Source organism: Taudactylus pleione, unplaced genomic scaffold (genome assembly GCF_031769625.1).
Source record: "Taudactylus pleione unplaced genomic scaffold, aTauple2 ptg000019l, whole genome shotgun sequence".
Lineage (NCBI taxonomy): Eukaryota > Metazoa > Chordata > Amphibia > Anura > Myobatrachidae > Taudactylus > Taudactylus pleione.
Genome location: NW_028284421.1, coordinates 10,973,171 through 10,998,666, shown reverse-complemented (window position 1 = coordinate 10,998,666; position 25,496 = coordinate 10,973,171). Strand labels below are relative to the sequence as shown.

The following is a 25,496-nucleotide window of genomic DNA, read 5'->3' as shown; positions in this document are numbered from 1 at the left end:
ACAGAACAGAGACACACATTGATTAGTTATCTGATCAAAAAGATGACAGTATAGTGACCAATATTCAAGATACTGCTAGGAGTTTTCTTCTGATGATATGATAAGACCTCTAACACTATTTTAAAATGGACGTTTTATGGCTCACAAAGATGAGGTAAAAAAGTGGGTGGTGACTGCTCACTGCATTGCATCAATCATGGCCGACGAGTTACCACTGTGTATCCTGGAGTTCCTGAGTGTTTGTGGAGTACTGCTGTTTAACACAGCAAGTGATCACATGATGCAGCTTATGACACTGTGGTAGCTAGCAAGGAGTTATTTCAGGAGGAGGAGGGTGTAATCTTTGGCTGAGAGAGCTAATACTCAATGCCAATACTTCTCCTTCACCTCTACATCCGTCCATGTAGCCATGCTGTGAGCTCTGAGGGGGGCACTTGGAGATGACATCATCTCTGAGTGCAGATTCTAACTCCAGTCAGCGGCTTTTAGCGTGACCCGTGTCGGATAACCCGGGTTGCAAAGTTACCCGGCACCATGCCACGTTCGACCCTGGTAGCTACCAGGGTTTGATTCCCTGGTAACTCAACCCATGTATTTTTCTCAGACCCTTTCACGGTAAATCTCGACCTGGGTTGCCTCGGCAATAGCCTGGGTTAACAGTTTGTCGGAAAAGGGGTATACAGAGGAAAATGTCTCTGTTGATGACCAGTGCCCCCACTACACTTTTGTAGTGTTGGAAAGGAGCTGGAGTCACCACCAGGAGATAAAACCATTTTGCACCACCATCAGCAGAATCCCAATGAGTATTGCAGGTTTTAATTACTTTGTTCAGAATGTTTGTGTCTCTGTTGGCACCAAGGAATTATTTGGTTTAAAATATTTCAAATGAATTGCACACTTCACAATCACACTGCGAAATCAAATAGCATTATAGAAAATGTTTTAGTCCATTAGAATAGGGATGACAAGGGCAAACAATGTACTCTATCTATAAAAATGAAATCCCACAATTGTTACTGTTGCCAAATGTTATATATGTATGTAATTCTATTATGTACTGTAATACAACTCAAAATATGATAAAAAAAGACCTAGTTATAATGAAGTCATTCCTTTCTACTGTTAATTAAAAGGCTATCAGAAGTCACAAAAGGGTCCTATGGCCATATAAAAGTAACCAAGCACTGAGATGACTTTTGTTAGGCTTCTCCTCTGTCATATGGATATATAAAGCTACAGATGTGTCCTCATACACCTTTGCTGCAGTTGCGCCAAATAGCCCCTTTGGGCGCGCCAGGTCCCATGCAGCTTTGCTAGCACTGGGCTTCTTTGTTGCCCGAAAATGTGTCTTAGTAGCTTTGTGATGCGATTAGGGCACATCAGCAGACTGTGCTGATTAATGTGATTTGGAACACTTGTATATCCTTGTGCGACTGAGTCTGTATCTGTATACAAAGTGCTATGATGCCATGGCTGCAGCTCTTTTCCATACTGGGGTTCTATTGTGCTTCATATATAGGGCAAAATTTACTAAGCGGCGGTTTGACGGCAGGTTCTATTCTATTCTAAACCCCGGCGGTTTGGTGGCGGGTTCTATTCTGTTCTAAACTCCGGGGGTTTGGTGGCGGTTCTGCAGCGGTTTCTAAAGGACAGCCCTGTTCTATTCTATTCTATAATGTGTTTTGATGGCAGTTTTGCAGCGGTTTTGGCCTTAGTAAATCTGCAGATAGCAAAACCGCTGCCAAACCACAGTCAAAACACATTTTAGAATAGAATAGAACAGGGCTGTCATTTAGAAACCACTGCAAAACCGCCACCAAACCCCCGGGGTTTAGAACAGAATAGAACCCGACACCAAACCGCCGGGGTTTAGAATAGAATAGAACCCGCAATCAAACCGCCGCTTAGTAAATTTTGGCCATAGGCTCCATCTCACACAAATATACAAGTGTCGCATATGAATTAATCAGGGAAGACTCCTGATGCGTCCTAGTCGCTACTAAGATGCTTTTTCGCCCAAAAAAGATACCCGCCGCTAGCACAGTCGTACGTGACCTGGTCAATGTCTAATTTACCCTCATACATTCAGTGCAAAGTATTGCAGAGATCTGGTTGTATGAATGTCGGGATAAATTGACTAGTTCTTAAAATACTGGTGGCTTTTTCTCTTGCATCTTGGACCAACTGACATGATAAGTGTCAACGTGTTGGGTATGGGATCCCGGCAGTTGGGATGCCAGCGGGCAGAATACCAATAACGGCATCTCGACCCAATTAGGTAAGGGTTCTAACCCTAACCCTCTCCCTAACCCACTTTCCCACAGCCTAACCTTAACCCTCCCCCTCCTGCAGCCTAACACTAACCACTCCACCCTGCAGCCTAACCCTCCCCCAAGTGCCTAACCCTAAACCTAACCCTCCCCCTAACCCTAATATTCACCATCTAGATGCTGGTGGTCAGGATTCTGGCGCCGGGATTCAGACTGCTGTCAGGATTCTGGCGCCAGTATTCTGAGCGCCGGGATCCTGACCACCGGGATGGTAACTACATCCCGTGTCAACAGCCGACCAGATTTTATATTCCTAGTAATCATATACAATGCCATAGGATTTTGAATGTTCAGAATGATTAATTTAAATATATATATAGTTTATTCTTATGATTATTTTTATTATTTATTCATTTATGTATTGTTCTTACACTTTGTAGCTCTGTAAACATCTGTCCATACACAACCCATTTTAGACTCACAGAACAGTGCCCTAAACTAAGCCCAGTCAAAACCATTGTGCTTGGTTCCACCTTTCATGTCTGCAGACATCCCCTCCATCCTGATGCCTGTATGTGCAAGCAAGTTGATTGTAAGACATCCAATAAATGTTATACTGTTGCAGTGGTTCCCAAAGTTTCCTGAATCATGGCGCCCTAGAGTGTCAGAACCCCTAAGCCAAAAGTTTCTTGTTGATATTTTCACCAAAAATTATTAAATTAAGTTAATTTTGCATACCTATTATTATTAGGTTCAGTTATGTGATGGTGGACAGCGCTGTGCTTCTGTTTTATGATGGACAGCCTACAGCACAGGTTTTACCCATAACATTGACTATAAATAATTGTATTTGGTCCTGGACCACGAAACCGTGGCACCCCTGCAAATGCACGTCAATCAGTTTGGGAACCACTGTTGTATGGGGGTGTCGGACAGTAAAAAGGTAGATATGGGGTGGGCAATAAGCGACCCCCCCAGCTGTTGTAGAACTACACATTCCAGCATGCCTTGCCACAGTTATGCTATTTGGCCATGCTAAAACTGTTGCAAGGCATGCTGGGATGTGTAGTTCAACAACAGCAGGAGGGCCGCTTATTGCCCACCCCTGGTCTAGATAGACACCAGATGTTAGACCAGGCGTCTTCAACCCATGGCCCGCAGGAGCGGTTCCCCAAGGCCTGCCGACAAGCTCCATTTGCCAGGCGCCCACTGAGATTTTGTCAGCGGGCGTCCGGCCAGCTCTCTCACCGAGCCAGCGGCAGCCAGAGGCTGGAGCTTACTCCTGAGCTCTGGCTTCCGGCTCTTGCAGTGTGTAGTGCACTATGGAAGTGACGTCATGTCGTCTCTCCCATAGTTCAGAGGAGCAACCAGGCGGACCGGATGGCAGCGGACGCAGGATCGGGACTTAAGGTAAGCATTAGGGGTTTTTTTTGTGTGTGTAAGTGGCTTCACTACAGGGGGCACTACTTCTAGGGGCATTACTACTGGAGACACTACTAATGGGGGCATTGCATAGTGGGTACCACTCCTGGAGGCACTGCATAAAGAGCACCACTACTGTGGGCTCTGCATAAGGGGCACTACTACTGGGGGCATTGCATAAGGGGCACTACTACTGAGGGCACTGAATAAGGGGCATTACCACTGTGGTCACTGCATAAGGGGCATTACCACTACAGAGGGCACTGCATAAGGGGCATTACCACTACTGGGGGCACTGCATAAGGGGCACTACCACTACTGGGGGCATGCATAAGGGGCACTACCACTAGTGAGGGCAATATTAATATCATCAAATAGGCTCCCCAGGACTGCGGGAGGTCCGGTTCTCTATACGTGACCACCCGGCAATCACCGGTCCCCATAGGGTAGAGACAGCCATCTCACCCAGGTGAGTGAACGGAGACACACACACATTTTATATATCTATATATATATATATATATATATATATATATATACAGTCAGGTGCATAAATATTGGGACATTGACAGAATTTTCATATTTTGGCCTCTATTCACCACCACAATGGCTTTGAAATGAAACAAACAAGATGTGCTTTAACTGCAGACTTTCAGATTTAATTTGAGGGTAATTACATCCAAATCAGGTGCAAAGTTTCTATATGTGCATCCCACTTTTTAAGGGGCCAAAAGTAATGGGACTATCAACCCAAAAGCTATTTCATGGACATACCACCTCATCAGTGAAGCATGGTGGTGGTAGTGTCATGGCGTGAGCATGTATGGCTTCCAATGGAACTGGTTCCCTTGTATTTATTGATGATGTGACTGCTGACAAAAGCAGCAGAATGAATTCTGAAGTGTTTCTGGTAATATTATATGCTCATATTTAGTCAAATGCTTCAGAACTGAAGACATTTGCAGTAGAGGCCTGGCAGAGCATCACCAGGGATGAAACCCAGCGTCTGGTGATGTCTATGCGTTCCAGACTTCAGGCTGTAATTGCCTGCAAAGGATTTGCAACAAAGTATTAAAAAGTGAAAGTTAGATTTAGGATTGTTTAGTTTGTCCCATTACTTTTGGCCCCTTAAAAAGTGTGAGGCACATATAGAAACCATTGTAATTCCTACACCGTTCACCTGATTTGGATGTACTAACCCTCAAACTAAATCTGAAAGTCTGCAGTTAAAGCACATCTTGTTTGTTTCATTTCAAAGCCATTGTGGTGGTGAATAGAGGCCAAAATATACAAATTTTGTCAATGTCCCAATATTTATGCACCTGACTGTATATAGATATATAAAATATAACTATATATATTTATACAGTATATATATATATATATATATATATATATATACACAGTGTATATATATATATATATACACTGTATATATTATACTGTAACTCATATATTGACTTGATAAAAGAGCGTTGAGCTCTGAAACGTTGACCACTACTATTGCAGTTTGTCGTGATATTTGAACATTTAGTCCCGGAGTTCCGTCCGCTATTCCTGGTTGTGTATGAGTATTCTCTGGAGAGGCACCCGGGCCAGTTGCTATATCTGTCTTTCTAGGACCAAGGGGAGTGTTAGGGTGAAGATTAGGGCTAAAATACAAACAAACAAAAAAATCAGGTGTCAACCATTTTTGTGTTGACCATTTCATGTTGACCTTCTTACATGTCAACCTTTAGTGTATCGACCTTTTGTCCAAGTCGACCTATTAACTGTCTAACATCTGGGGTCAAATGTAATAGAGTGAGAGTTTAGAAACTGTGACAGTTTTCTCACCCTTTTTAAATCAGCCAATGTAATAGAGTCTGAGAATAAAGCAACAGAGCAAACTCGCATGTTTTTCAGACTCAAAAAACTCATGATTTAAAATCTCATTCAGATGTTTTCCCATTTTGAAGATAAAACTCCACCAATGTGACCGTTTACTGCTAAACACTAACATTTTCTAAACTCTCACCCTAGTACATTTGGCCCCTGGTGTCTATTTAGACATTGTCTACCTTTTTACCGTCTATCTGTTAATCCACACCCCCTGTATGGGATCTTCCTAATGTTATTTATCTGAAACACACCATAAGGCTTCATGTTATATACAAGTATTAGTGTGCCTGTTTCTGTGGAAAGACTGATGGAATAGAACTAAATCAATAAACATTTACATGAAGATAAAAAGGTGGTAGGTTTTTTTTTAGCTTTCATTAGGCCTGATGTAAGCATTTGTGCTACACATTTGCTAGAGGAGCATATTAATGACATTTCAGCATATAAGATGTCTGCAGACAAGCATATAAGTTCTTTAATTAAAATGTATGACAAATGCATGGATAAGCGGAAAATTATTGCAACCCACATGATTTTGTTTTTTTGCAGTATGTGAATGCATTATGCACACACGGGGATGCTGGGCTACCCCCAAGCTCTTCCCAAAGTGTGAATATATGCCGTGATCTTTTCACCGGAACAACCCCCCCCTCCTCTGGGTTCTTTGGCCCACATTGGTGAGGAAAGATGTTTCATGTATGGGTGCCGCCATAAGGGCAGGGTGCATTTCAGCTACTTCAAATTGGGCAGGGCGCATCACCTCGTTGAAACAGCCTAGCGGGAACACTAATACAGTGCCATGAACTATCATAGTAGCAACAGTTATATGGCACATGATGTAGTAACCATAGAGGCGTTGGCAAAGCCGTGACATGACTTTTTGGTGCCCACCCCCCATTTTTCAGATAGGTACATAAGACGAGCACCCAAAAAAGGGACGTGGCCTCATGGGGAAGGGGTATGACAAATGTGATTTGTCCCATTCGATGATGATGGGGTACAGATCCCTTTGTACCACTGTTATCCAGATGTCACTGCCAAATACAGTATAAATCCAGTGGCTGCAGTGATGATACACAATAATTATGCAGTATATCTCACCAGCTCTAGATGTATGAGAGCATTGGTGAGGATTTGTCCATTAAAACTGCCGTGCACAAGCCTGTAGCCGGCAGTGTAGATCACCGACTGAAGTATAGAAAGAGCGCTGCTTGTAGTGTATATGCACAAATATCAGCGGGGAGGTCCATGTATGTACCCTGCACTGGCAGCTGAACTCACTGGCAAGGGTACTAGAGGTGTGCTGGTACCACCTTGGTTGGGAATCGGCTTGTTCAGGGCTACCATCAGAAATTGTGGGGCAGATATCTCAATGTTTAAACCATCTGACTGCCATGTGAGATATGATAGGCTCGAAATCCGAATATGACAGTATTTTGAAATGTGTGTGTTAAATAAAAGAGAACGCAGCTGAAGGTGCTTGGGGAGGAGGCCAGATGGAGGGGGAGTCGACCAGGGAGGAGATAGGGGCAGCCAGGAAGGGGATAAAAGAAGAGGAAGCTACAAGTGAGAATGACTGTAAACAGAAAATTGACAGGCCCGAGCAGCTCTCTTGCCTTGCAGTACCCTGTCGCTCCACCCTAGTTACTGCCCTGGGCGTTGGCTCGCCCTCTGAGCTCTATTTTTACTGTGCAATCTTTTATCTTCTTTTCCCATGAACTCCTGAGAACCAGTATATATGTATAACAAATTGACTCTTTGTGGTAGTCAGACAATGGGCATAATTGATGAAGTGTCATTCTTCTGAGCGGGTTGTATGACAGTTTCAAATATTTAAATTGCATGAGGTTTAGGGAAATTTGTAGCCATTCTTTATGTTCTCCCCGCACCTAGGGATACATGCGTTCGTCGCTAAGTTACGTTGGTCATCTCCCGGTACCCATGGCTTGTGGGCACCATTATTTAACTTAAAAAATAAAATGAAAAATGTTTCTCATATAGTTTATTAAAACTAATGTATACCCCCTTAATATATTAAAAAATTGAATATAATTTCTTATAGTAAGTAATATGTGGCCACTTTCTTACAATAATATATGTGCAGCCTTTCTCCGAGGTTATTTTTCTTGGTGAATTCTAGATCTCTTACATTCTCTGTGAATTTATGACAAGCAGTAAAACAAGTTTATATTCAGCTTATCCTTTTCATCAGTTCTATATAACTCATGTAATGTGTACTTTAAGGAGCTGTGTATCATTGGTGGTGCTACATTTATAAAAACATGCATAAATAAGCTAATATCTACAATGTTACATATACATAGTGAACTATGAAATCTTCTTTGCAGGCTCATCAACCCCCTCCTTATATAAAGGACAGACTTCACCTCTATGAAACCTTGAAAAGGGAACATGATGCTTTACTTGCTGACCGGGCTGCAAACCAGAGCAAACCCATTAAGATCACTTTGGCTAATGGAAAGGTCATTGATGGGGAATCCTGGAAGACAACTCCGTATCAAGTAGCTGCTGGAATCAGGTAAAATGGCGCAGCGACAACTAGTGACTCTCTCTCTCTAAAGATTTATAAGAGAATACTTATGAATCCACTTGGAGTGGGTTATGTTGGAGTGTGTAGAGCAGGGGTGGCCAACTTCAGGGCGATGCAAACACATGATTCCGTATGCAGTAATTCTGTGAAAAAATGTAATCGCCACCACCTGGATTTCTACAGAGAGACGCCCATCGGTGGCGTCTCTGATTTGCTGCTTGCGTACAAAGACACTCTGCTGGTCGCACCATTGAACCTCTGAGCAACCCTATGGTTGCTCAACATGTCCGTCAGAAGTCAGCCGCCGGAGCCATTGTAACAGTGTACGCAGTCGCAGGCTGAGATGCCCCCAAAACAGCTGCGACACCTCTGTGTTCAAATGCTCACTGACTGTCAACCGTTCTGCCTCCAATCCTCACTGTGTTTGCAATACATCGGGACGCATGCACAGTTCAAAAATAATCAGTCTCGCCTCCGCAAACATCAGCATTTTGTCCACTTGCGAATCAGGCCCTTAGTCCCCAGGGACCTCTAACCATTCATATATTCCAAATCACCTGCAGATCTTTTAAAATGTGTCAGTAATAATTACACCTGTGCACTATGTTGGATATATGGAATACATGAACTGTTAGTGGTTCCTGTGGACCAACTTTGGCCACCAGTGGTGTAGAGAATTGCTTTGCATGTAAATATTATACATAGAGCAGACTTTTGTAAAAATAGACTGGTGTGCTCCATAAATGTTTTCTGCTCTTCAGTAGTGTAACAAAATAGTAATGGCCATTTATGAACTGCAGACTAGATGCTCTTAGTCAGGGGTCGGAATTAGCGACGGTGCATTGCACTAGGGGCCATCGCAATGAAGGGGCCCACAGTCGGTGACATTTTAATTAATTTAATATGCTGCGCAGCGCAGTGACGGAGGGAGTGTGGCACCAGTGGGGGATCCGCAGTGGCGTCATCAGCTGTCTCTCTCTGTTGGCCGTGCACTGAATTCTGAAGTGAAGGACGGGAGCAGTCTGAGGTGTGGATGCATTGGAGGCATAAGCAGCTGCAGTGAGGGGTCTTATTGCCAGAGCCAGGGAGAACAAGTCAGACCAGGTGCCAGCCTTATCATAGTATGTTGTGAAAATAAAAATGTAAATTCCGGGCACGTGTGTGTGTGTTTATGTATATACACTTGAAGTGCCAAAAGTCATGGGATAGGTGCCTAGTATCGTGTAATACCCCCTCTAGCCCCAGTGAAGTGCAATAACTCAACGTGGCATTGATTCCACAAGTGGCTGTCAGACCTTTGGAGAGATGTTGACCCATACTGCCTGGATAGATTCCCACAGCTCCCTGATATTTGTAAGTGCAGGATCTTGGGTGTGAATGGACCTCTCAACCACGTCCCACAAATGCTTGATTGGTTTCCTGTCAGGCAATCATGGTGGCCACACCATTTGTGAGAACTCTCCAGAATGCTCTTGGAACTAATTCTAGACATCTTGGGACCAATGACATGGTGCATTATTCCGCTGGAATATTCCATCTTTGTGGGGGTCCATGAAGGACTGCAAATGGTCATCAAGCAATTCAACGAGCAGTTACCGTTCAATAACATGTTCTACCCATGCCACGTGAACATACCCCACACCATTATGGAACCACCACCAGCCTGCACAGTGCCTTGTTGACAACTGGGATCCATGGCCTCCTGGGTTTTGCACCGCAACTGAACCCTACCATCTTCCCAAAACAACTGGAATCGTGACTTATCAGACCACGTCACATGTTGCCAGTCCTTCAGGGTCCAATTAGCGACATCACGAGCCCAGGTGAGGCACTTTATGCGTATCATAGTGTTACCAGGGGCATTCTGGGTGTTCTGCTCTCATTTACCATTGAAGCTGCTGTTATTTCCCATTGAAACACTGACCTGCTGGATTTGCGTTTTGTACCTCCTGCATTGAATGTGGATGTGATTTAAGCCAGTGTCACTTGACACTGGCCAGACACCACTGGTCACAATCATTAAGCACCCTTGGTTGGCCACTGTGCTGTCCATGGTGGGTGATAATGCCTTCCATGAGCTATTCCCGATACACACGTGACACCATAGATCGAGGAATGTTGAATGTCCGCATAACTTGAGAAATGGAATGTCCCATCCATCAGGCACCCACTATCATGCCCCGTTCGAATTCCAATAATTCACGTCGCCTTGCTATGAGCAGCCTAGCCACTGTTCAAACCAAAGGCTCATACACACTAGATGATAAATTGAATGATATGGTCGATAACGATATCGTTCATAATGTTCAATATAGACCAGCTTCCGCGGATCGTTAACGATGTCTGCCGTCACCCGAACATGCAGGGATGTTCATGTTCAGGGATGTTCAGGGATGAAGGAGGTTGACTTCACTGAATGATATCGTTCAGGGTGTATGCTCAATGTCGTTCCCGACATTGAGCCCTGCAGTTCAAGGGAAAACACTTAACGATATCGCTCATGGAGCATATCGTTAAGTGTGTATGAGCCTTTACTCAGTAGATGTCAGATTACAACTGATGCAGGTCTGGGCAATTCCAAGACGTTGCAGTACGGTGACTCCACCTACCATTACCTTAACATCTTGCAATCCCATGACTTTTGGCACTTCAGTGTATGTGTAAGTGTGTAAATTGTGTGTGTGTGTATATATATAAATATATATATATATATATATATATATATACAGTGCATGTGGAAAGTTTTCACAATGCTTCACTTTGTCCACATTTTGTTATGGTGAAGCCTTATTCCAAAATGGAGTAAATTCATTTTTGTCCTCAAAATTCTACACACAATACCCCATGATGACAACGTGTAAAAAGTTTTTTTGAGATTTTTGCAACTTTAATAATAAAAACTAAGGATACTGAATTTGAACCTTTATACGCTCCTACCTATACCTTCTAAAACCTGCCTATAAACCTCTAAAATTGACGCTATTTGCGTACGCAGTCATACAGTAAAATAAAGACTTTAGACCTTGAACATGTGTTTCCAAAGCACAAAGTATTATTCAAGTAAAGTACAGTCAGTTACACGCTGTGATCTAAGTACAATTTAGCGCAAAGAATTATACAGACCCAAGATACAGTTATACATACGCACGCTCTCTGGACCAGATACCGGCATCAGCAAGAAACCTCCGTCAATCAGCAATCAGCAAGAAGACTCCAGACTGGGGTCACAACACACACATTTATACCCTTACAGAAACAGACAACACAATAGAGAGGTTTGTTGCTGATCCCCTTGGTTCCCAGTGCAGGTGCATCTGTTACAGGGTATTTAACAGGTTGATTCAAATGGACACAGGTCAGCCTCTGACAGCCTATTGTCTCCTCTATTCCCCCTGCATGCAAATCTAAGCTGTTAGTTTCACAAAATACATTTTGGTGCTTTATATCTCTACGGTCCATAAGTTGAGATTGCATGTTGCGATCTTCACACCGATGATACCGGAAAGCTGTTGAGAAAGTGCAGATCAGTATAATACCAAACACGGCTTACTTATCACGTATTAAACCTTAGATACCAAAATAGCCTTTATTTCACAGCATTTGTAATAAATGAATAAAACTTGGATCTTATACTTTAAAGCTATGGAACCTTTTATGTGAGTGTGCACTATGTAAGTATTAGGGGTTTGGGAAAATACGCTAGTTAGGTTTATCTGATTTGGGGCAGATGTGCACGCATGCAACTAATAAACAGCGTTCGCATGCAGGATATTGTGCATTCGCTAATGTGCGTCATGTGATTCTATTTCTGATGGATTTAATATATATATATATATATATATATAATTTCTTGCTAACATTTTCAAACTGCAATGCAAATGTGTTATGGGCAGTGAGCTTCACTCTCAAACAGGGTGGAGACCCCCAACCGTGCTGGTGCCAGCCTGTCTGACAGTGAGTTTAAAAAAGCAGATTTAATTCAAGTGTCTGGGCCATATTACAATTGCCACAGCTACACCTGTCCACATGTGGGGTCTCTCCATTTACATGCAAAAACACCCACAGTTCCTGGTGTATTGTTCTTTTCTAATTCCATTTCTCAGGAAGCTGTTTTTCTAGTTGCTAACTGATACTGTGTTTGTTTTGGTATTTCTTTATGCAAGGTTGTCCCCAGAATGGGCCTGTCATGGCTTCTAAAATGATTATCAAAAACATTGCCATCTGTACTTAGCTCGTGAGTTGTAACTTAAAATGGCGCTGGTCGCAAAATGGCGTCTTGCAGATTCTTATTTTTAAGATGGAGTCTGGTTGCCATTCGCAAGATGGCGTCGCTCCAAGCTAATTTTACACTGATTCTGTCTCAGCCACTAAACCAGCTTCGACAAAACCCACTAAGAAATCACATGTACATAAGTATTCACGGCCTTTGCCAAGAAGCTCAAAATTTAGCTCAGGTGCATCCTGTTTCCACTGACCAACCTTGAGATGTTTTTACAGCTTAATTGGAGTCCACCTGTGGTAAATTCAGTTGATTGGACATGATTTTGAAAGGCATACACCTGTCTATATAAGGTCCCACACTTGACAGTACATATCAGAGCACAAACCAAGCATGAAGTCCAAGGAATTGTCTGTAGACCTCCGAGACAGGATTGTCTCGATGCTGGGGAAGGGTACAGAAAAACATCCCTTGCTTTGAAGGTCCCAATGAGCACAGTGTCCTCCATCATCCGTAAATGGAAGAAGTTTGGAACCACCAGGACTCTTCCTAGAGTTGGCCGGCCGTCTAAACTGAGCGATCGGGGGAGAAGGGCCCTAGTCAGGGAGGTGACCAAGAACCCGATGGTCACTCTCCCAGAGCTACAGCATTTCTCTGTAGAGAGAGGAGAACCTTCCAGAAGGACAACCATCTCTGCAGCAATCCACCAATCAGGCCTGTATGGTAGAGTGGCCATTCAGAAGCCACTCCTTAGTAAATAGCACATGGCAGCCCACCTGGAGTTTGCCAAAATGCACCTGAAGGACTCTCAGGCCATGAGAGATAAAAATTGAACTCTTTGGTGTGAATGCCAGACATTATGTTTGGAGGAAACCAGGCATCGCTAATCACCAGGCCAATACCATCCCTACAGTGAAGCATGGTGGTGGCAGCATCATGCTGTGGGGATGTTTTTCAGCGGCAAGAACTGGGAGACTAGACAGGATAGAGGGAAAGATGAATGCAGCAATGTACATAGACATCCTGGATATAAACCTGCTCCAGAGCGCTCTTGACTGGGGCGACGGTTCATCTTTCAGCAGGTCAACGATCCTAAGCACACAGCCAAGATATCAAAGGAGTGGCTTCAGGACAACTCTGTGAATGTCCTTGAGTGGCCCAGCCAGAGCCCAGACTTGAATCCAAATGAACATCTCTGGAGGGATCTGAAAATAGCTGTGCACCGACGCTTTTCATCCAGCCTGATGAAGCTTGAGAGGTGCTGCAAAGAGGAATGGGCGAAACTGCCCAAAGATAGGTGTGCCAAGCTTGTGGCATCATATTCAAAAAGACTTGAGGCTGTAATTGCTGCCAAAGATGCATCAACAAAGTACTGAGCAAAGGTTATGAATACTTATGTACGTCTGATTTCTGCAAAAATTGTAAAAAAACTTTTTACACGTTGTCATTATGGGGTATTGTGTGTAGAATTTTGAGGTAAAAAATTAATTTATTCCATTTTGGAGTAAGGCTGTAACATAACAAAATTTGGAAAAATGCACTGTATGTATGTACAGTCAGGTGCATAAATATTGGGACATTGACAGAATTTTCAGGACCTGAAGACATTTGCAGTAGAGGCCTGGCAGAGCATCACCAAAACCCTGTGTCTGGTGATGTCTATGCGTTCCAGACTTCAGGCTGTAATTGCCTGCAAAGGATTTGCAACAAAGTATTAAAAAATGAAAATTAGATTTAGGATTGTTTAGTTTGTCCCATTACTTCTGGCCCCTTAAAAAGTGGGAGGCACATATAGAAACCGTTGTAATTCCTACACCGTTCACCTGATTTGGATGTAATTACACTCAAATTAAATCTGAAAGTTTGCAGTTAAAGCACATCTTGTTTGTTTCATTTCAAAGCCATTGTGATTGTGGTGGTGAATAGAGGCCAAAATATGAAAATTCTGTCAATGTCCCAATATTTATGCACCTGACTGTATATATATATATATATATATATATATATATATATATATATATATATATTTATTTACACACACACACGAACTGCAGCCCCAACCGGCCATTGCGATTGGGACTGCGATCGCATTGACTACGCAGACCCATCGCAGAGTAATTGACAGGAATTACCGTTTGAAGGTGTTGACGGGAGGTGGTCAAGGAAATCAAGGCATTTGAACGCCGTTGCAGGGGCGTGCATAAATGTTCCACTTCGATGCCTTACGCAGCTTGAGGACTCATAGCATGTGATGAAGTTAGCTATTTTTGAGTAAGGTCAGAGCTTGTGCTAGTGTGCGTGAGGCTGCGATTGTACTCAATTGTACCGATGGTATCGCAGTCTTGCTAAACAATACGGATGTGTGTAAGATCAAGTGGGCGTCCTTAAGTTGTGCTGCGGCGGCATAACGATCACAATGGATTAGCCTACTATCGCATAATCGCTATTGCATTCGCAGTAGCGATCGGTAGTGAATCAGGCCCACTCTTTGTAGGTCACTAATGCTGCCTGTAATATATATAGGCCACTAATGCTGTTTGTAGTACATTGTGGTCACAGATACTGTCTGTATTATATGGTGGTCATATAGGTAAATGATGACTGCTATCCACTGGGATGGGGGGTCTGCCATAATGAGTCTTTGCCCCAGGTGACAGGCTGGCTTCACCCCTGGGAAAAAATTTACTAAAATGAGTGTTTTTAGAATTGGAGATGTTGCCCATAGCAACCAATTAGATTCTAGCTATTATCTTCTAGAAGGTGCTAGTTAAATGTTAAGTTGAATCTGATTGGTTGCTATGGGCAACATCTCCACTTTCTAAAAACTCTCACTTTAGTAAATATACCCCCCTGGAGAGGAGGAGGGGCCCCCTCCCCTCTCCTCCGCTCATTTCGCTGAGTCCCTATGGGTGCAAAAAAAATAAGACATAAAGAAAAGAAAATACTAATTGCGGGGCCACGAAGCCTAGCCATGCAACAGTCTTTGAATTTTCTGCCACCTCTGGGGTTCTCTGGACCTCATTCAGAGTCGGTCGAAACGGCCGCACGGTCGTACTGGAAAAGGGGACGGATATTCAAATGATTCCCTCACAAGTTGCATCCCTAAGTTCGGATCGGTAGCTGGCCGACCAAGGGGAGGAAGCGGTCGGAATTAAAAAAAATACGCCCCTTTCTCGTACGCATTGCACGTCATCTCCGGGCATATAAGGATCAATCGAGACCATCGGGAACCATCGAAACTGGTCGTAGAGCTTAAGGTTGACCATACCCTCTCTTAAGCTCTACGATCATGTCAGTGTAAAAACCTCCCATGTCACATGTGCCATGACGCTACTTTGTTAATTATGCACTCCCATAAACCGTATGCACTCCCATAAAACGCAGTTCGCATAATTAGGCACGCCTGCGTTCGGATCTCCACTCCCCCGTTTTCAAGCACCTTCCCCTGTTACCACCCACAAACTCCTCATTCTGTCACTCAAACTACCGACCTGGCTGTGTTCAAGGAGAGAGAAATTTCTGATCGTAGCGGCTAGCTTGCGCACGCGCATTGCGAACTTTACGCATGCGCAGTATAGCGAACATCGGTGGCGTACGACCGTGCGGCCGTAACGACCGACTCTGAATGAGGTCCTCTGTCTCCTCCCCATACTTATAATGAAATGCGTTTTGCACTTTTGTGGGAAAGTGTTTTGCAGATGTGGTTTATAAATATAAAAGAGAATAAACTGAAGAGGCTATAACTTTTCCTCTAGAACATATAGAACCTTATAACGGTTTGGTAGGTAAAACCATCATTTCATGCACCTCTTTCAGTTTACAACTCTCAACATATGTAGCATCTAATATTTTATTAGTCACTGAACTACTTGGAAACCAATTAATGCTTACCACTATATGAAATATCATGTATTCTGTATCACAGTATAGTTTGTCTTCCATATGTTTTTTTCAAAATGTCCATAATAGTTTTTTTTTTCCTTTGTAGTCATGGATTGTCTGATAACACCATAATTGCCAAAGTAAATTGTGAGTTGTGGGACCTTGACCGTCCGCTTGAGGGAGACAGCACTTTAGAACTGCTGACATTTGGCAATGAAGAAGCTCAAGCTGTAAGTTACAGTGTTGCCCGCTCTTAACAAAACATAAATATTGTAAGTAAATTGTGCACACAAACCTACTGCAGGTCTTCAAAAACTGGTTGCTAACCCTGCCAAATGGAAAGGAGATTTAATCATGTAATTTGTAAAAATCTGCGCTGGTGTAGAGAAGCAGCAAACTAATATCTGCAACAGACTTTTCTACTATTACCGCTCTGCTGCCTGGCATTACCTACGCTAACACTCTGCATTACCTACGCTAACACTCTTCATCCGGCTAAGGAAAAGAGGACAACTGACCTACGCTAATTCCAGTCCCCCACATCAGAAAGTGAGCGTAGTAGGGACCCTCCGACTGACCGGAATCACTGTACACAGCACATAGCAGAAAGGGGTCTATTAACTAAACCTTGGAGAGAGATAAAGTGAAGAAAGATAAGTACCAACCAATCAGCTCCTAACTGTCATTTTTCAAACACAGCCTTTAACATGTCAGTTAGGAGCTGATTGGTTGGTGCCTATCTTTCTTCACTTTATATCTCTCCAAGGCTTAGTGAATAGACCCCAAAGATCGTAGGAAGGCTAGCTGGAACAAATTCACTCCTACCTTTCACTGGAGCCGTATGATGGCAAGGAGAATTCTTTCTCCGCCCAGGAACATTGCGCTGTAAGTAAAATTCGGCCGGTCTGGCTGGTTTATACATTAAGATTTAATTTCATATTGCCAATCCTGGTATGTGAAACAATTTGGAGGTGAACTTTTCGCTGATCTCAGGACATTATCACTATTGGGCAAATCAAATGTGTGTGTATGTACACATATATTTCCCGGATATCTCTATATTGAGTAGAGACTTTGGCCCTCATTCAGACCCACTCGCAAGCGGGCGCACGTACGTTAGGCGTACGTACAAAATTATTTAAATTCAATGGCTCGCTCGTATTTTCTTTCGCATCTAAAATTCCTCCCTAAACTCAGGCGACCCCTCCTCTAACTAACGAGCGTGCGAAATAGCGAGCGTACATCCCCGAAATGGCTTGAAGGGAACGCACGCACAAGTGAAACCGGAAGTGGCCTTGTCAGATGTCGATTACCTGCTCCTTTATTCTGCCTACCTCCCTCAATCGTATCATGCCAGTCAATGTATCAATTAGCTTAATTGTTTTTTTTTTTTCAACACAATGCAAGAAACTTTACTCTTGTCCGTGTTTGTGTTTACCCGCAGAATACGTACGGATGGAACATTCGCTTTTATTGTTCAAAAAACATGTGAACCACAATTAAACAATTGTTCTATTGCTGTGGATCCTCGCATATTTTCCGGGGTTCATTTCTTTATTTAAATTTGCAAACGCATGTCACTGCATCAAGCCTATCATAACTCTCCAGAGATTTCTGGCCCTGTTGAACACATGACTCATACACTAACCAATAAAATTGCTCCTGTTAATTTCCAAAATACATTAGCCAATCAGAAATTTATTGCACACTTTATCAAAAATGTTTTGTATGAAAAACTCCATTGCCATCATGAGAGCCTCCGCATTTACCAGGCGCGAGCTGCTGGTGCTTACGGAGGTGATGGATCGCCGTATCACCAGCCAGCCTCCACCCATCACCAACCGGCAGAAGCGCTCCGCGTATGCGGAGGCACGGTCCCGCCTGCGGTCCTTAGGTTCACGCCGCAACATCGGGCAGCTGGAGCGCAGGTGGTCAGACCTGCAACGGCGAACGCCCCGCTTGCTGGCATGCTTTCGCATGCAGATCCTGGAAAGTAAGTGTTATGTATTGTGGTTTTCATGTTTGTGTTTGTGGGGCAAACTGCGTGTGCATGTTTTCCTGTCTGTCCTATTTATTATTTGTCCTCATATCTGCGTGTGCATGTTTTCCTGTCTGTCCTATTTATTATTTGTCCTCATATCTGCGTGTGCATGTTTTCCTGTCTGTCCTATTTATTATTTGTCCTCATATCTGCGTGTGCATGTTTTCCTGTCTGTCCTATTTATTATTTGTCCTCATATCTGCGTGTGCATGTTTTCCTGTCTGTCCTATTTATTATTTGTCCTCATATCTGCGTGTGCATGTTTTCCCTCTATTTCTGTTTTTTTCATTCTACTCCTATTTGCATGTTTTTTGTTGGTGGTTTGTTTTTTTTTATTTGGGCCCCGGATTTGCCCAGAAACTAACCTCAATTTGTTTGACATATTTTAGGAGGACAGCCAAGACTACGCCGTCACCGTCCGGCCAGACGGCGTTCCCGGCCACTATCCCCAACCCCCAGCCAACACTCCACCCCAAATATTTCCCCTATACCCCACTCCTCCCCAGCCTTCCAAGACCCTCTCCCGGAACTGTCGGGCCTCCTTCCCCTCCGTCCCACTTCCCCCTCTCCTCCACCCACCCCTCTTCCAATTACCCCCTCCCCGGAGTCCGTCATTACCCCTCCCCGTTCTTTGGGGAATGAAGGCTCCTCCGAGGAAGAACATGGAGGGACTTCCGGAGCTCCCGTTTTGGCTCCCGGTATGTTTTTCTTTCTCATTTTTTTTAACCACAAAGTGTTTGTATGTAATCATGTGTCGTGCCTTTATTCGTGCTTGTTTGGTTTACTTTTGGTGATTTAGCAGTTTGCCTTTACCTCTTCCTGCTGATTTCAACATACACATATCACACCTGTGGGAATTTGTACATAGGCCTTGTATTTTTGGCAGCACCCCCTTTTTGTTTTGGTTTCTTTTTTTTAGGTTTAGGAGTGATTTCGTTGTGTTTTTGTTTTTTTAATGTGGATTCCCTATTGTTTTATTAATCCACACACTTTTCTCACCCACAGAGGAACAGAGGCGTCGACAAGAGGTGGACGAATGTATTGGCCAGATGCACCAACATGTCATTGGCATTCTTGTGGGCCTTGACCGACTGTCTGGCATCCTTCGCCAGTAGTTTTTTTTGTTTATTTTCGTTTTCTAAATAAATTTTTTAGTTCTAATACACGTTCTGGCTCATTCTTTTTTCCAAAACAAAAATAGTTTTCCCTGACATAAGTAGACTGTTCCTGCAAGGATTTGCCTTTTTTAAAAGTTAGATTGTGTTTTGTATTTGTATGTTAAACAGCCACAAGAAACACATAACAGTAACAATGTCATTTCCCTTTTTGGGTGTAGTGTCAATTAGATATTTCGACATTTTACAGGTTCCTAGTTGGTGTGCAAGCTGCTTAGGCCAATCTTCCAAATCCAAAGGTTTGGACAGGCTTCCTTTTGGTGTGGGTTGGGAACCTGAAAACATATTTCAGTTTACATCAACTGGTGTCAGTACTGGATTACCCCTTAGTCAAATGTAAGGTGTGTTAACCTGGTTACAGTTGCTGTTAACGTCCAAAAAAAGGAAGACCATTTCACTCTCCAAACATTTATTCACAACATAAATGAGAAATCAAAGTGGTCACTCCCAAAAAAAAAAAAAAAAGATAATCTCAAATACAACACATACAAATAAAATATTTAAATAAAAAAAACAATCAAGAACTGGTTGACGAAGGACCATGCCAACATGATTCCACAAACATGGCGTTGCGATATGGGTTCCAGAATATATGCCCAAAATCACCAGATCCAGGTTTGGTAAGGGTAGCAGGAAGTAGTGAGCGTTGGAGTGGCAAAGATTATGTGAACAAACAGAAGATGGTGAAAAAAATAAAAATAAATTAGATGTTCGCAAACAAACACAAACACATTAGGTATAAACACTGTAGTTTTGGTCAAACTTACCTAAAAAATCTGGCCACCACATCATCGCGTATGGCCCCCCCACATACTGACCTCCGACCAACCTCGGGGGGGCCATCCTCAGGTAAGGCATCCTCTGGCTGCATTGGGACACCACTCCTTATGGCGATGTTGTGAAATATCCCACACAGGACCACAACTTTCGACACCATATCCGGCAAATACATGAGCTCGCCACCAGAGCGGTGGAGGCATCTGAATCGGCCTTTTAAAAGGCCGATACAGCGCTCCACCACTTGCCTGGTGGCTGTAAGTGCGGAATTATACTCACTTTGTGGGCCTGGTGTGGGAGCCAAATAAGGAGTGAGCAGCCAGGACATGCAAGGGTATCCACTGTCTCCTGTGAAAAATAAGAGACAACATCAGGAACACTGTGTATCAAGCTTAACATTGTTATGCACTAAAGGTCTCCACTTACCCAGAAGCCACGCATCACCAGCTTGTAGGTTGGTTAATTTCTGCCATATCCCTGATTGCCGGATGACGAAGGAGTCATGTGCACTTCCTGGTAATTTAGCATTCAGGGACAGGATCTGGAGGGAGGCATCACATACCACCATTACATTCAGGGAGTGATAGTGTTTCCTGTTTCTAAATATTGGCTCCAGCCGTGCTGGAGGCTGAAGTGGTATGTGAGTACCATCCACAACCCCTATGATGTGTGGGAAGCCAGCTATTTGGTAAAAATTGGCCTTGGCCACACTAAGGGCACCCATATCCAAAGGCATTTGAATAAAATGATGGAGGTGCTTGAAAAGTGCCTCCATCACTGCCCTCAGGATCCGGGAAAAGGAGGATTGGGAGATGCCCACCACTATTCCCACCATTGTTTGAAACGATCCTGAGGCACAGAAATGTAACACCGCCATAAATTGCGTCAGTGGTGGTATTGCTGTTGGACTGTCAATTTGCCGCTCAAGATCACTTTCTATTAATGAGAGAGTGTCTATGATGATTTTGGGAGGTAGACGGTAGCGTCTTAAAACCTCATCATCGGGCATTCCAAAAAGGGTGACACGTGTTCAAAATATCTGGGGCCTTGCATGCCTACGATGCCTACGCCTGGGACGCAAAATAAGGACGCATGTATAAATACGTCACGAAAACACATTCAAATTCTGGTGTATTTCTTGTTTGGACCTCAGACATGGCGACAGACCAGGGAAAAAATGCCCAAGAGTCAGGCGGTAAGTCTTTCATGCATTTTCTATCAACGATTAATTTGAAACATAAGATTAGGCAAGTTGTGATTTTGTGAATTCTGTAAATTTACACAAATAGGTGAGGAGGATGACATGGAAGAGGCTGCTGGGCCCAGTATTCCGGCCAAAGCGGGCAAAAAAAAAAGGCAGCCACATTTCACAAGAAAGGAGATGGAGGTTTTGATCCAGAAGTGTGTGGACATCCTGCCACAGGCAGACAGGAATATGAGTCTAAGCCAGAAGTGGAGAATGTGGGAAGAGGTAGCCGTTGCTGTCAATAGAGTGGGTGATTATGTCCGTCTAGCCCGGGATGTCAAACGGCGGTAAGTAAACCCTTGCCCCCCCTAAAAACAAACCCCATTTTAAACCAAAGGATAATGGCTTCCATTTTTCCCCACAGATGGGGCGACTTCAAATATCGCCTAAAGCAAAAACTCGCGGACAGGGCTAGGCATGCAAGGGGGACAGGTGGGGGTCCCACCCCTGTGTCATTGGAGTTGACGGATTTAGAAGAGCTGGCACAGGGCTGTGTGCAGCCTGTGGAGGTGTTTGGCGTGTCCAACATGGATACGGACATGCCAGACTTTGCGGCTCCTCATGTTGGCCCAGGTAAGTATTGTGATGTCACCAACTCTGAAATGCTATTGTGCCAATATGTAGATTCTAATGTGACTCTTTTCTCATTTTTCCAACAGAGACACAGGCGGATGAGTCTGCTCCAGAGGGAAGCCTTGGCCGCAGAATTTCTGCTGGCTCTGCAGGGGAGGAACCAGTACATCCGGCTGAGGACCCTGCAGAAGCCAGTCCAGGGCGTGCCCCCTCGCAGGCAGTGGGCCTCCTCACAGAACTCAATTTAAAATCGGATTTCCATACGGAGATTCTGCAGAGGATGGACGCCAGTCTGATACGGGTGGCTGAGGCCCTGGAGCAAAATGCTGCGGCCAACGTGACCATTGGTCAGGCCCTGGCGGAAAATACCAGGGTCAACATCCGCATCGCCGATGCCCTGGAGCAGCTCGTTCGCCAGCACATGGTGGAGCCGACCTCCCTTCCTGCCGGAACATCAGGATCCTCCACCTCTGGCACAACATCAGCCAATCCTCCAAATGTGCCTAGCCCTGTGCCTAGTCCAGAGGCCACAACATCTGCCTCTGGACAGGCCAGCCCGATGGCATCCCGGACCCGGTCTGGCGCCCACCCTCCCCCATCCAAACGGGCGAAAAAACGGTGACAGCAATGGCGACTTTTCCCACACTCCTTCTGTGCTTGGCTCATATTCCTTTCTGGTCAAAACTTCCCTCTCCTTTCTTGTGAAATGTTTTTAATTTATTTTTGTACGTTTATGTTAGCAGTTATTGATTATTTATTTTTGATAAAAAGTATCTTTGCCAGAAAAAAAGAAAACAAAATATTATGCCAATTGGTTTGTGTTTAAACAATAAATTTATGTTAAAAATCTGACATTGTATTGTGACATTATTGTACAAATGGGTTACATTTAATCCTGGCCCTAAAGGCAAAAAAGGACACCAAAAACCATTTCATTTTTTTAAAAAAAAGGCCTCTTGAAGGAACGTTTAAAAAATCACATAACGATGCAAATTCCACATTAAAAAAAAAAAGGGGAGCTAATTAACACATGATGACATTATTGTCACAATAGGCCATAAACAACAAATTGAGGCCAAAAAAAACCCCAAAAAATGTACGCCAATTGATTGTGTAATCCTGACATTAGCAGGTATGATTTCCACCTGCGTACGGTTTTGTGCTATCCCAATAAACTGCTTTCCAAACACATACCAAGCCGGTTTTCAATACAACACTAATTGCTTTTGTGACCACCCGCGATTAATCGCTGCAACATCATGGAGTCCCGGGACGGAGGAGAGGGCCATCGCCAATGTGGTCGAGTAATCCAGACCCTAAACTGTGCGAGCATTTTGAAGGGAAAGAGGATGTTCCAGTGACGTATGTGACGGTCCGAACACATTTGACGTTCGCATCTGCTAATGTATGTACGCCCCAAAAACGCCTCGCCACGCCTGCGTTTTTCCATCTCCACCCCCGTCAACACCCAAAAACGCCCTGTTCTGTCAATCACATTTGACATGTCACTTCCTGTACGCTATTTTAGGAACGAGAGAAAAAAAGCTCGCAATCTGCCGTACGCACATGCGCAGTGTAACACCGACGCATGCGCGGTTAGTCAACATCGGAACGCAACGAGCGTACTGTTGGTAACGTGCGGCTCTGAATGAGGGCCTTTATACCAACTATATGATTATCGGGCAGCAGCCAGACAACCACATATAGGACCTCATTCAGAGTCGGTCGTTGCGGCTGCACGGTCGTACGCATACGATGTTTTTCTTTCTGCGTCTGCACACGGCTAGCTGTGCGCATGTGCGTACGAGCTCTACCGATGAAAAATACTGACGGTCGTAGGGCTTCTGGCACGGAAGTGGATTGCTAAAGTTGATTGACAGGAAAGACCGTTTGTGGGAGTATACGGGGGTGGTGGTCTGCAAACGGAGGCGTTCTTCAGCGTTTCCAGGCGGTTTAGGGGAGTGCATAAATTACCTGCTTCGTACGACCAAGAATTGCGGATGCATGACAACGTCACTCTACGAACAGGATGATCGTCCAGGCTAATGTAGGCAAGAAGCGTCCGTAAGCCACAACAGTACAATCGTTAATCTGATGTTACCTGCGATGTTTCTATTTTGAACCACACAAACCAAGCAGCTAAGATTGCTGCATTGTAACTATTAACACTGCTAATTACCTTGTAACTGATTTCACTTGCGTGTGCATTAGGGAATTCGTAACAGAAATGTTTATTTGTGCTTTTTAAAAAATTTTTTGGTAAAACAGTTTTGAAAACATCTAGCATTGTGTTTTGCGTAGCAGCCTTTTCAGATACCATACTTTTTAAACCTTGTATATATTGATATAGTTAAAGATATACATTTTTGGTTTAAAATATTTTTTTTATTTGAAATTTGCCTTTCAGCACAATTTAAATATTAATTGTGACCGCAACATTTGCATATAATTAAAATTTAAAAAAAAATAATTTGTTTTTTAAAATAAAAAAAAGAGCTTGAGACATTGGTGACAACAAATATGGGGACTGGACAACAGATGAGGGAGGAGATATCCAGGGCTACTTTCGTCGTTTGGGCCGGCTCGGAGGAAGAGGTAAGCTACGGACAGCCGACTGGCGTGTAACACGCTGACTGGCCTGGCCAAAGGTAGATGGGATTTCCTCTGGCCTAGGCATAGGGCTCTCCATACTTGCGGGGGTGGCTGTTGGGCTGCCAGAGGTGGTGGTCCTGGGAGGAAGGGAGTCTCGCTCCATCATGGCAGGTGGTGGTGGTGGTATATTCCAAACTCAGAGGAGGTAGTGCCTGCTCCTGGGTATTGGCCAAACGATCTAGGGCCCCAGCAATGGTCTCCAGGGCCACCGCCACCCTCACCAGAGTGGTCTCCATCCTCAGAAGAACACATCTGTTCTCCTGAGTTTGGGAGACCAACCTGGTGAGGAGAGGCACTGCTCGGTCTGATGGTTGCCCTGGAGTAGACTCCACAGGGTCCCCAGATGGAGTACTTGGATCCTCCCCTGCAGAGTCTCCATCTGTGCTGGACCCAGACCTGACCTCAGGAGCAGGCACTACCTCCTCTGAGTTTGGAATATAAAAAACTATTTTATTTTGTTTTCCTTAAAAAAAATCGCATAGACGTTTGAGCTTTATACTTTTTGGCTACCAAAAAAAAATTACCTTCTTGCACATGTGGAGCGTTGAAGTCGGCCATGTCAGTGTCCATAGTGGACACGCCGACTGGAGACATAGTGGACACGCCGTCACACATCCCTGAGCCAACGTCTCCAACCTCGTCAAGGCCAGCTCCTCAGGGATGGGACCACCACCTGTCCCCGCAGCATGGTCCACCCTACTCCGTAGCTTCCTCTTCAGTTGGTACTTGAAATCCGTCCATCTGTCAATGTGATTTTGCAAATTTTAAGGGTTAGTTTATTTAAATAAGATCAAGATTTTGACTTCA

At 43.9% G+C, this 25,496-nt stretch overlaps 1 protein-coding gene across 1 annotated transcript in view; it reads left to right on the top strand.

Moving 5' to 3' along the window:
• Positions 1–25,496, top strand: part of LOC148540329 (threonine--tRNA ligase 2, cytoplasmic-like) — an 89,160-nt gene that overhangs the window by 32,723 nt on the left and 30,941 nt on the right. Inside the window, exons 3-4 of the mRNA XM_088445429.1 lie at positions 7,922–8,112; positions 16,332–16,455. Coding sequence (XP_088301555.1) covers positions 7,922–8,112; positions 16,332–16,455 — 315 coding nt within the window. The remainder of the gene's footprint in view (positions 1–7,921; positions 8,113–16,331; positions 16,456–25,496) is intronic.